Here is a 12,347-nt window from a genome sequence, read left to right as displayed (position 1 = left end):
ATTGGAGTCCACTTGTGGTAAATTCAATTGATTGGACATGATTTGGAAAGGCACACACATCTGTAAGGTCCCACAGTTGACAGTGCATGTCAGAGCAAAAACCAAGCCATGAAGTCAAAGGAATTGTCCGTAGAGCTCCGAGAAAGGATTGTGTTGAGGCACAGATCTGGGGAAGGATACCAAAACATTTCTGCAGTATTGAAGGTCCCCAAGAACACAGTGACCCCCATAATTCTTAAAACGGAAGAAGTTTGGAACCACCAAGACTCTTCCTAGAGTTAACTGCCTGGCCAAACTGAGCAATCAGGGGAGAAGGGCCTTGGTCAGGGAGGGGACCAAGAACCCAATGGTCACTGACAGAGCTACAGAGTTCCTCTGTGGAGATGGGAGAACGTTCCAGAAGGACAACTATCTCCGCAGCACTCCACCAAATCAGGTAGAGCGGCCAGACGGAAGCCACTCCTTAGAAAAAAGGAGACAGCCCACTTGGATTTTGCCTAAAATGCACCTAAAGGACTGACCATGAGAAACAAGAATTTCTGCTCTGGTGAAACCAAGACTTAGCTCTTTGGCCTGAATGCCAAGCATCACGTCTGAAGGAAACCTAGCACCATCCCGACGATGAAGCATGGTAGTGGCAGCATCCTGCTGTGGGGATGTTTTTCAGCGGCAGGGACTGGGAGACTAGTCAGGATTGAGGGAAAGATGAGCGGAGCCAAGCACAGAGAGATCCTTGATGAAAACCTGCTCCAGAGCTCTCAGGACCTCAGGGTGGGGTGAAGGTTCACCTTCCAGCAGGACAATGACCCAGAGCCCGGACTTGAACCCGATCAAACATCTCTGGAGAGACCTGAAAATAGCTGTGCAGCGACGCTCCCCATCCAACCCGACAGAGCTTGAGAGGGTCTGCAGAAAGGAAAGGGAGAAACTCCACAAATACAGGTGCGCCAAACTTGTAGCGTCATATCAAATAAGTCTTTAGGATTTAAATTGCTGACTAAGGTGCTTCAAAGTACTGAGTAAAGGGTCTGAATACTTATGTAACGTGTCAGTTTAAAAGAAATTTACAAAAATGTCTAATAAGGGAGTCAAAAAAAGTGTGTAGATGAGAGTCAAACTTTGTAATCAATTTCAAAATAAAGCAGTAATGTAAAAGAATGCAAAATAAGCTGATTACCACCAAAATCTTTATTCATTCAATTATTTGGTCTCTCTCACATCTCCTAAAGATGCTCTATGGAGATAAATAGTAAAGGCGACTTTTTATAGGGACCAACTTCGCCATGATTCGTTGGACAAAGACTAGGCCGAAAATGTATGGCATTCTTGGATAATCGCCGAAAATAAGATCTGTGATAAACATGGGCTTAGGAGATCTAGGTTTTATTCTATGAGAATGTTCATCAGCCAACGTCACTTTGTGAATTGAAGAATTTGTGATATGACACATTTTAAATAAAACAAAGGTATCATAATTCATAAAAAGATCATGTTAATAACCTATGTGGGATTGGTGTCCCGTCCAGACGGTTGAGCTAACGTAGGCTAATGTGATGAGCATGAGTTTCTAAGCAACAACAAAAAAATCCCAGGACATAGACTTATCTGATATGGACAGAAAGCTTAGATTAAAAATGATTTAACTGCACGGTCTAATTTACAGTAGCTATTAAAGTGAAAGAATACCATGCTATTGTTTGAGGAGAGTGCACAGTTATGAACTTGAAAATGTATCAATAAACCAATTAGGCACATTTGGGCAGCCTTGATACAAAATGTTGAACATATATGCAATGGTTCATTGGATCAGTCAAAAACTTTGCACATACACTGCTGCCATCTAGTGGCCAAAATGAAAATTGTGCTTGGGCTGGAATAATACATTTCCACAAACTTCAAAGTGTTACCTTTCGCATGGTACCAAGAATATGCATATCCTTACTTCAGGTACTGAGCTACAGGCAGTGAGATATGGGTGTCATTTTTAGGCGAAAATTGAAAAAAGGGTTGGATCCTTAGACCGACAAACAAAGTCAAATTGATTGTATGTGATTCATTAATGGGTACATGGCTGTCAGAAGCAATACCATTACATTACAATTTATTACACTCCAAAAATGCACAACTATTGAACAGAGCAGTAGCATAGTTTATGTCTGCATCAAATGCCATTCTGTGAATGGCTAACATGCCTTTTTTTTTTACTGTGGTATCAAGAATTGTTATACTGAACCTGGTATCGAAATCCAAATTCTGTTATGGTGGCAACACAGTCCATTTCAGTTGACTGGAGTGGAGACTTAAAGAGTACCACAGTAGGAGTCATAATACCTGTAAAAACCTAGCAGCCATTGGAACCATTTTCCTGTTGGACCACTAGGTTGTATGGGTATTATGACACCTCCACTGTGGGGCTCTAATTGTTAAGGGGCGCCCTTGCTGGGACTCCGACTGTGCTCTGCATGCTACTAGTTTACTACAGCTGTGGTGGCTGCCTAACACACAAAACCTCTGGCTGACACCAAGCCTCAGAGAGCAATAAGATACATTGTCACAGAGAAATGTCAAGAAGAAATGTCCTGACCGCCCATGAATAAATTAACACAAGTCAAAATGTGCAATTAATGAAAACAGACCTGCAGGGTGCATCGCACCTTAAATTATAGCTTCACACACACACACACACACACACACACAGAAGGCTAGCTGAGGAACACTCAACTCCGTTCTCTTATATTGAGGCGGAGTTGAGTTTTGACAACTGGTCGCGGGATTCGCTAGCAACATTGAGTTACCATCAAGCCGATTCTTATTAAAATGTCAATTCTGAAAACGCTTACCTGAACCTCCTGTACAACTGTGATCCTTCTGCGGGGTGGTGAAATTCATACTTTTAATAAAAATATATTTTTAAAAACTTTTAGCGAGATTCAATTGGGTATATGCTATCCGGGATCCTTGGGACGACACCCACTCTCACCTAAGGTTTACATTTTAAATGGTCAGGGTAGGGGTTAAGATGTGGATGTCCCAGAGATCCCGGATTGCACTAGCCGATTTAATTGAGCAACACAAATTAAGAAAAAAGTCAGTGGTTGTATTCGATAAAAGTTTTTATTTAACTTATGAATTTTAAGCACACGCAGAATGACTGCAGTTGTACAGGACACACACAGAATACATTTTTACAAGAATCGACTGATGTTGGTGTCTCAATGTCGTTGCAAGAAAATTGACCAGTTATCAAAACTCAACTCAAGCCTCGATATAAAGGACGGAGCTGCTTGTTCTTCAGCTAACAGACGGCAAAACCCTTGAAATGGATTGACAGAAAATTCCAACGGTTATTAAATAAGGGCCATGTTTCAACTGAAGCACGGCATGTATATAAATACAATATAACATGTTTTTAAAAAGCAGGCTATACAAGTTTCACTGAAATGTAAACCCAGACATGGCCCAAGAGGCATGATTTCTTGTTTTTGATAATTATTTGTGTACTTATTTGACATCTTTGCTGCACTGTTAGGAGCTAGTAACAAACTTTTCTCTGCACCCGCTATAATATGTTAAACTGTGTACACGACCACTAAACTTGGATTTGATTACCAAAACACAGAGACTGACTGACATGCAATTTTGACAGGTACAAACGTCCACACCATAACAAGGCCACGTGCGTAGACAACACTCTAGACACCTGGAACCTTGGGGCGAGAGCCAAATATTAACCAAGGCGGTAAGAAAAATACACATTGTAATCACCCAATCATAAGTTAATTGAAAGTAAAAGCAAAACAGTGCACCAATTAGTGATTGCTCATTCGTTGGTTAGTACTTCAGCGTGACCAGAACATGCGAGTCAAACAATGCGTAGTTTGAGTGCACATTTAGCTAGCTTTGTTTTTTCTAAAAACACGGACCTTTTCTACTCAAGGCATGCAATGTTTACATTTTTCCGCCAGTATCGTCTTCACACAGGCACATAAAGAATGTCTGATCATTAGCTCCCCCTTGCACCGGTCATTTGCCATTACGCCAACAGACAAGGCACATCCCAGACACACACAACAAAATGTCGGATTAATGGGAGTCACGTGATTCCTTTGTACTTAGAAAATCTCCTCCAGCGAAAGTAACCAACTAAAACCAGAATATTGAATAATATCTATAAATAATTAATCCTTAGTGATCTGGAAAATGTATCCACTTATTGTTAAGACTACCAACACAACATTTTCGTCGTGTTTTTTAAAATAAAATTGGCGGCCATTTTGTGCAAACATGCGCAGAAAAAAAAGAGGAGCGCCTCAAAATATAAAAATAAGGAGAAATGTTTATTTGCATATTTTCGAACTATAAAAACATACCGATTCCTCTTCTTTCTCCATCCCCGTCGGCATTTGCGGCACTGCCCGGTTAATAGATGCATATTCATGCAGGTCGGGTAAATCCTCACATCGGAAGACGGGTAGGGGCTTGGAAGCGTCCAGCGCCCGTGCCCGAAACGACAATTTACTCATTTTTTAAAATTCGAGATGCAACATAAATCTATCCAATCTCCTTAAATTCACATCGGTTTCGAGTTGAGCTTTCATGGATGATTCTGTGCGGTTATTCTGACATATACGGTTCGGCTGATTAAAGCTAAAGTTAGGGCGTCGCGAACGGAGCCGGGAAGGCCCGGATCTTGATCGCTCTATTTCGGTCTTTTTTTCAGAGGCTTCCCTGTCTATCGGTAGTTCAGTACGCCATGGCCAACATGGCGGACATTAAAAACTCTTTAACGCTCGGTTCGCTCAAAGCAGCCCAACCCACCGATCACCGAACAGCCATTCCCACGCGGTCCCGAGCGCGTGCGCGTTCGCGACGGTGGGGGACGTGCCCCCCAAAACTAAACAAGTCAAATAAAACATTTACATCATTTGGTTAAGTAGCTAACCATGATGTTTCAGGTTCAATTTGGAATCCAATTACAAAAGGGGCATGCTGAATGTCCCTAATTGGTTACATTCTAAAGCCTACATTGCCTCATCTCTTTATGTAGTGTTGTCTCTTGTTGTGATGTGTTTTGTCATATTTATATTGTATTTTTTTATCCCAGGCCCCTTATCTGACTTGCCTAGTTTTTTTTTTATCAGTGACTAATAATTCTGAATTATTGTCTCTAACATTAGAGATTGTATTATCATGCACCTTTATTCCTCAGTTGTTTGACATGTGATTTGAACATTGAGGGGGGCTGTTTTGATTAAATATTGGGATTTTGTAAATGTGATTAAATATTGGGATTTAGTAACTTCTATTATATATTGGGATGGGAAGACATGGATGATAACTAACAAACCATACATGATGATGCATTTGCATTACAATGCTCTGGCATGATACCAAATATTTGAAGTGGTTTTGCTGCATCTTGCTGATGCAGTACCAAGCCTAGCTCTTAAAAGTTCAAACAAAAATATAAAACCCTTGAATCATAAACTACGAGTGTTATTTGAAAATAACCAAAGTAAAATATGACGAGACTTAATAAATTACTAGTCACTACCAGTATGGGGAACTGAACAGCTTCTGAAAATATTTTCAAAGTTTGAAAATGTTGCCCTCTTGTGGTGTGATTAACCCTAGAACTGTGGCCCGCTGCAACCGAACTGTGTGGTCCTCTGTTGACCAGTGTGTAAACCCTATCGTAATTCAACAGTGCTGGCTGGAAAACATGTTTGATACAATTCCGCTCCAGCCATTACCACAAGCCTGTCCTCGCCAATTAAAGTGCCACCAACATCGTGTGTTATTCAAATATTTGGAAATAATAAGAACCTCAAAACAAAGGGTTCTGGTGCCATAAGTTGGCAAGCCTTGTCCGAGCCAGAATGGTCAATAAGGCTAGTCTGCTTGACACCAAACTCAGTCTTCCCACCGTCAGAGTCTAAAGGCTCCTTGATATTGTCGTCACAATGTGTCTATAATGATGGTGGCTGTGCTTTACTGATTGGTTATCCTGTGCCAAACACCCACACAGCACCCAAGTCCTACCCCCTTCTCATACAACTTTTGGATTTTCAAATAAAGAAGTCTCAACCCCCCTGAAAAAAATAAACATTTGAGAGAACCAATCAAAGCTCAAGCCAATTTTGTTGTGAATATTGCACCATCAACAGGCTCCTGTCCAGACAAGTGTCACAGCTCTCCTTAGTTGTGTACCATCTGAGTCACATCAGCCATGCTACCATAGGGCATGAATCCATCTCCTGTTTCTGTAGTGTGAGGCAGTTTAATGTACAAGTACACCCCCTGGACAGGATGCTAGTCTCTCTGTGCCTTACCCCAATACCTCATGAATGCCAAGCGGAGATGCATCTGGTGCTTTACTAAAGCCCATATTATAAGGACATTCTCAGGGCTTACCTATAGTAATGGCAGACATCGGGTCTAGCCAGGCTCCAAGAGTTGTAGGTTCCACTCGGCGTCGACCATTACAAAAGACAGCATCATTGGGATCTGAGTGGGAATAAAAAAACAGCTCATCATTCCTTTGAGTGTTTAATTAAAGGGGTCATCATGTTGATGGGACTGGGACAGCGGTGCATTTGGAAAGTTCAGTTAAAATTCCTCAATCTACACACAATACCCCATAATAACAAACCAAAAACAGGTAGACATTTTTGTAAATGTATTAAATAAAACATACCTTATTTACAGAAGTATTCAGACCCTTTGCGAAGAGACTCAAAATTGAGCTCAAGTGCATCCTGTTTCCATTTTCCACCTGCGGTAAATTCAATTGATTGGACATGATTTGGAAAGAGACCTGTCTATATAAGGTCCCACAGTTGACAGTGCATGTCAGAGCAAAAATAAAGCCATGAGGTTAAAGGAATGTTGAGGCACAGATCTGGGGAAGGTTACCAAAACATTTCAGCAGCATTCAAGGTCCCCATTAACACAGTGGCCTCCATCATTCTTAAATGAAATAAGTTTGGAACCACCAAGACTATTCCTAGAGGTGTAATAGCTCCATGGTCAGGGAGGTGACCAAGAACCCAATGGTCACTCTGACAGAGCACTAGAGTTCCTCTGTGGAGATGGGAGAACCTTCCAGAAGGACAACCATCTCTGCATCACTCCACCAATCAGGCCTTTACGGTAGAGTGGCCAGACGGAAGCCACTCCTCAGTAAAAGGCACATGACAGCCCGCTTTGATTTTGCCAAAAGGCACCTAAAGGACTCTGACAATGAGAAACAATATTCTCTGTTCTGATGAAACCAAGATTGAACTCTTTGGCCTGAAAGCCAAGTCTGGAGGAAACCAGGCACCGCTCATCACCTGGCCAATACCATCCCTACAGCGAAGCATGGTTGTGGCAGCATCATGCTGTGGGGATGTTTTTCAGCATCAGGGACTGGGAGACGAGTCAGGATCGAGGGAAAGAGCAAAGTACAGAGAGATCCTTGATGAAGTCCTGAGCACTCCGGAGCAGGTTCTCAGACTAGGGCGAAGGTTGACCTTCAAACAGGACATTGACCCGAAGCACACAGTCAAGACCACGCAGGAGTGGCCCAGCCAGAGCCCGGACTTGAACCCAATCAAACAGCTCTGGAGAGACCTGAAAATAGCTGTGTTACAACAGTCCTCATCCAACCTGACAGAGCTTGAGGATCTGCAGAGCAGAATGAGACAAACTCCAAAAATACAGGTGTGCCAAGCTTGTAGCATCATACGCAAGAAGACGTGATGCTATAATCGCTGCCAAACGTGCTTCAACAAAGTTGTGAATAAAGGGTCTGAATACTTATGTAAATTTGATTTTTAACAAATTAGCAACATTTTCTAAACCCGTTTTTGCCTTGTCATTATGGGGTATTGTATGTAGATTGAAGGAAAACATTTATTTTTATCCATTTTAGAATTAGCCTGTAACCTAACAAAATGTGAAAAGTCAAGGGGTCTGAATACTTTTCAAATGCACTGTACCTGCATTTGTCCAATACAAACTCGTTTTAAACTAAATGCAGGTAGGTCCCTACGCGTTTGTCAACAAAAACTACTTTCTATTGGACAAAGGCAGGTAGGTCCCACTCCCACTGGTTATTAAAGTAAACAGTTTCCATTGCAAAACCTTTTGCAACAGCCCAAACGTTTTGTAACAGAATCCAACTAATTAATACACTCCTGCTCTCTCCCCTGTCCATGTAATCTAACTCAACAAGACCAAAACGGCAAAACTGATCCTAAAATCAGCATTCTCCGAGACGCTTCGTGATTATGAGCCCAGGACAAGTCTTCCCCATTCAGAGGCTAACTGCTTTCGTGCCTATTGACGATAGTATCTTCTGGTCGGGGAGTGACGTTCTGAACGTATCGCTTGCGGTACGGGTCCCTTTATTGGGTTAGTGTTTCCACATGATCATATCTCCATGTTACATTGCTTGTTTACGGAACACATAGGCGGCCACCTGTGCTAATTAGCTATGTGTGTAAAGGTAAATTGGTAGGAAGTGTAATTCATCAACTGAAGGCACAAACAGCTTATGAATGTGTAAAACTGCAACTCTATAAAGAGGAATATCAGCATTTTTCTTCACGAGTGAAAGCAATAATTGACGTTTCTAAACGTCAACACAGCATTGGGAATGTAGTTCGCAAAGCGAGGACAAGCCAAGTGTTTTGTCTCTGACATCGAGCCCTGGGCTAGTAACGTTAAGTCTGATCCAGCCACTCTGATTTATTATGTTATTAATTACCTACATGCCAAACAACTTGGCGTTAGTCAACACTTCAAATATGAATGTGCAGTTCCTTTGTAGACCACTGGTAGTTGGTTGGCAGTGTAAGCTATCAAATATTGCCTTCCTTGCCGAGCTAGAACATGACAATTAGTTAGTGGTTATAAACTTTTAAGCCGATTTACAATAATAATTGTACAGTTTACACCAGATTTATGTATGACACTTTGCGGTCATGAATTTGGTCCGTAACTTAGCATTAGCTGGCTTTCTTCCTGACTCTTTGGACTATAATACATTTAGCATTTCTAAAGGTCAGAACATTTGAAAGCAAACGACAATTTATAACACTTAAACCAAACTAAAAACGTTAGCTAACTTACTACATAAAAATGGAGCTGGCTCGCGATTGTAACGTTAACGTAGTTAGTTACTAGTAGCCTAGCATGCTGATTTGACATCGGTGGTTTTCCAACTTAAGCCATTCAATTTAATTGTGATAGCATGCTATCCAACAAACATTCGATTTTCACACGACAGTTGTTTCGATCAGCTATACAAAGATATCTGAAAAACTTACCGTAAAATTGACTCCAGGATGGGTGATAACATTTCTTGTGATCATGAGTGATTCCCCAAACACCAAGGACAGACACTGGCGTAACGTTATCGTTTTGCAAACGCCATACAGTAAAATTCTCCTGACAAGACGTCATTCAGCTTTTTGTTAAGCATCGGATTTCTCTTTATCGTATCGGAAAGCCTCTCTCTCCGTCGAAGTAATACGTTATTGAGATCAGATAATTATACTTGTTATTTCCAAGAAGATTAGCTAGCAAAACTAGAAGAGAAGTGTTCTTGTTGGGGGTTAACAACTTTGCAATAAAGACGCATCCTGATTGGTCGGTGGCTGGCACCAATCTGTAGAGAACACTGGGTTGATGAGCTCACGCTCAACAACGAGAAAGTTCCATCTGTTGTACACGGTATTCTAAACCCTCTGTATTACCTTGAGAATGGAACACCTAACATACAAGATGGAAACAGACGCAGAAACGCAGTCTTTCAATTGCAGTACGGAAATGATTATTATATTATTTGAATGCTGCCTGCTGGTGCCTGAATGCAGGTTGGGAGAGATGTCAATCTGTACACTACTTACAGCTTGATTTAAATCAGTGGAAAAAAAATTATACAATGTATTATTTACGGGATTACAATTTTATTCTGTGATGGAACTATTCACAAAAACAAAAAAATTACCAGAAAGACCCACTAACGTCAAACTGTCTCCCTTGCAATAAAGGTCTAACACAACAGAAAACTAATTTGAACCATTGGGCATTCTCCCAACCTGTATTGGAGCCGAGCTTCCAACTCCTGATACCAATGTTCGCACCAACTGGGTCCTGTGGATTGGCCTTGTTCCCCTCCTCCTAGTGGCAGTGCTGATGCCATATGACTCAAGTATCTACAAATGCTCATTAGGCAGTGCAGCATCTGAAAACAGTGGCATCTGTATTTCTGTTGTTCAGATCAGGACACTATCCTGAGATTTATCCGGAGTTGGAAAATGCATGAATTCGCAAAAATAAGAGGTGAAATGCATCTGTTAAACTGTAGAAAACATGTGGGTAGCATAAGATGAACAGTGAGTTGACAGCTGGATCAGAGGCCTAGGCCACAGTGAGCCAAACATTCCTTGGCATCTTTCTAACAAAAAGAAAGCAAGGACAAATGACACACGCAGCATGGAACTATTTTGGGGTAATTTGTTTTGGAACTTTAATAAATAATTTCAGAAATAAAGTAATGCAAAATGTGAATGTGATGAAATAAAAAGGCACTTTAAAAACTGTGTTCTTACAACTAAGTGGGATGTTTGAAATTCTACAAAGATCTGAATGACGTCACTCCCTTAACACTGATCTTTATAACTGAAATGTAGTCACCATTATTCAATGGAAGAGTTTGATTAAACCATCTAATGAGAAGAGAATTATTCAACAGTAAAGAAAAACACGCTGAGGATACAGGTCAAGTAATAAACCATTCAGAACCCCATTCAGAACTCAATTTCTGTAACTGAAGCAAGACACTTAAAAATAAGGCATATTGTTTGCAAACAAGGCAGTGAGTTCTGTAATATTTGGCATCGCTATTAATTAAGAGTTTAATAGGGACCTGAGTTCTTTAAAACTAAACAATTTAAACCTGGAGCCCATAATACTACTAATGTACATTAATGTCATTTTATTTATAAAGATTTACAAATATCATGACTATCTTTAAAAAATAAACATTTAAATTGATTGTTCAGGTTGAATAATAAATTGATTAACATACCTTTGCTTCCAGCCCTTTTCTGTGACTAAAATATGGCTTTACACAGAATTTCCTACAAACTGTACACATTACAATTTACTGCTGTCCTCATGGCCAGCTATCGCTACGTATCTTGTCCCATATCGACATCCAATTTCACCCTCAAAAACAGAAATAATGGCTCCACGGTTCTATGAAAGGCACAACCACACCTTCAATGACCTTGCCAGTCCTGTGGCAAAAATAAAATCAGTTTAAACATTCCGCCAAGTTCCACAAAAAAGTAAAAACCAAAGTTTATACATACTGTACAATTTTTCAATTCAAATGATGCATAGAAAAAAAACGGTTAGTAAAACATATTGAAATAGTGGCAAAATGCACTGCTATTATTTGGTGACTACAAAAACAAACCGTGAACATAAACCCCCCACAATATTATTTTGCATACAGTGTTGTAATGACAGAAGATTCTCCATCATTTGCCCTCGTATTTTGGATTGACAACAGTTGTTACAGCACTCTTGTAGATGGGATTCTCACCCTGCAAAAGACAAGCAAAAATAGTGAGAAAAAGAGTAATCATGGATACATTGTCTTTGTCCCAAATAGCAGCCTATTCCCTATTTTTTTGTTAACCTTTTATTTAACTACATACATACAGTGGGGAGAACAAGTATTTGATAACCTGCAAAATCGGCAGTGTTTCCTACTTAAAGCATGTAGAGGTCTGTAATTTTTATTATAGGTACACTTCAACTCTGAGAGAAGGAATCGAAAACAAAATCCAGAAAATCACATTGTATGATTTAAGTAATTAATTTGCATTTTATTGCATGACATAAGTATTTGATCACCTCCCAACCAGTAAGAACTCCAGCTCTCACAGACCTGTTCTTTGAGAAGCCCTCCTGTTCTCCACTCATTACCTGTATTAACTGCACCTGTTTGAACTTGTTTGAAAGACACCTGTCCACACACTTAATCAAACAGACTTCAACCTCTCCACAATGGCCAAGACCAGAGAGCTGTGTAAGGACATCAGGGTTCAAATTGTAGACCTGCACAAGGCTGGGATGGGCTACAGGACAATAGGCAAGCAGCTTGGTGAGAAGGCAACAACTGTTGGCGCAATTATTAGAAAATCGAAGAAGTTCAAGATGACGGTCAATCACCCTTGGTCTGGGGCTCCATGCAAGACCTCACCTCGTGGGGCATCCATGATCATGAGGAAAGTGAGGGATCAGCCCAGAACTACACGGCAGGACCTGGTCAATGACCTGAAGAG

The 12,347-nt window shown here is 40.7% G+C and overlaps 2 protein-coding genes across 5 annotated transcripts in view; both read right to left on the bottom strand.

Moving 5' to 3' along the window:
* The window catches only part of LOC135514862 (enhancer of polycomb homolog 1-like), a 41,073-nt gene extending 31,460 nt beyond the window's left edge, over window positions 1-9,613 (bottom strand). Inside the window, exons 1-2 of one of the 4 annotated variants that reach the window (XM_064938544.1) lie at window positions 9,315-9,613; window positions 6,415-6,507 (exon numbers count right to left, since the gene is read on the bottom strand). Coding sequence is in view for 1 of the 4 variants with exons in the window: in XM_064938528.1 (XP_064794600.1) it covers window positions 4,371-4,523 (153 nt within the window). In the remaining 3 variants the exon portion in view is untranslated. Of the gene's footprint in view, window positions 1-4,370; window positions 4,910-6,414; window positions 6,508-6,697; window positions 6,742-9,314 lie in introns of those variants that run through there. The other 3 variants (XM_064938552.1, XM_064938528.1, XM_064938536.1) reach the window with 3 other exon arrangements.
* An 879-nt stretch (window positions 9,614-10,492) lies between these two features.
* LOC135514852 (integrin beta-1-like) overlaps window positions 10,493-12,347 on the bottom strand; it is a 30,708-nt gene continuing 28,853 nt past the window's right edge. Inside the window, exon 15 of the mRNA XM_064938516.1 lies at window positions 10,493-11,603. Coding sequence (XP_064794588.1) covers window positions 11,538-11,603 — 66 coding nt within the window. The 3' untranslated portion in view covers window positions 10,493-11,537. The remainder of the gene's footprint in view (window positions 11,604-12,347) is intronic.

Source organism: Oncorhynchus masou, chromosome 3 (genome assembly GCF_036934945.1).
Source record: "Oncorhynchus masou masou isolate Uvic2021 chromosome 3, UVic_Omas_1.1, whole genome shotgun sequence".
NCBI lineage: Eukaryota > Metazoa > Chordata > Actinopteri > Salmoniformes > Salmonidae > Oncorhynchus > Oncorhynchus masou.
The sequence above is the reverse complement of the archived record's forward strand: the minus strand, read 5'-3'. Positions and strand labels throughout refer to the sequence as shown.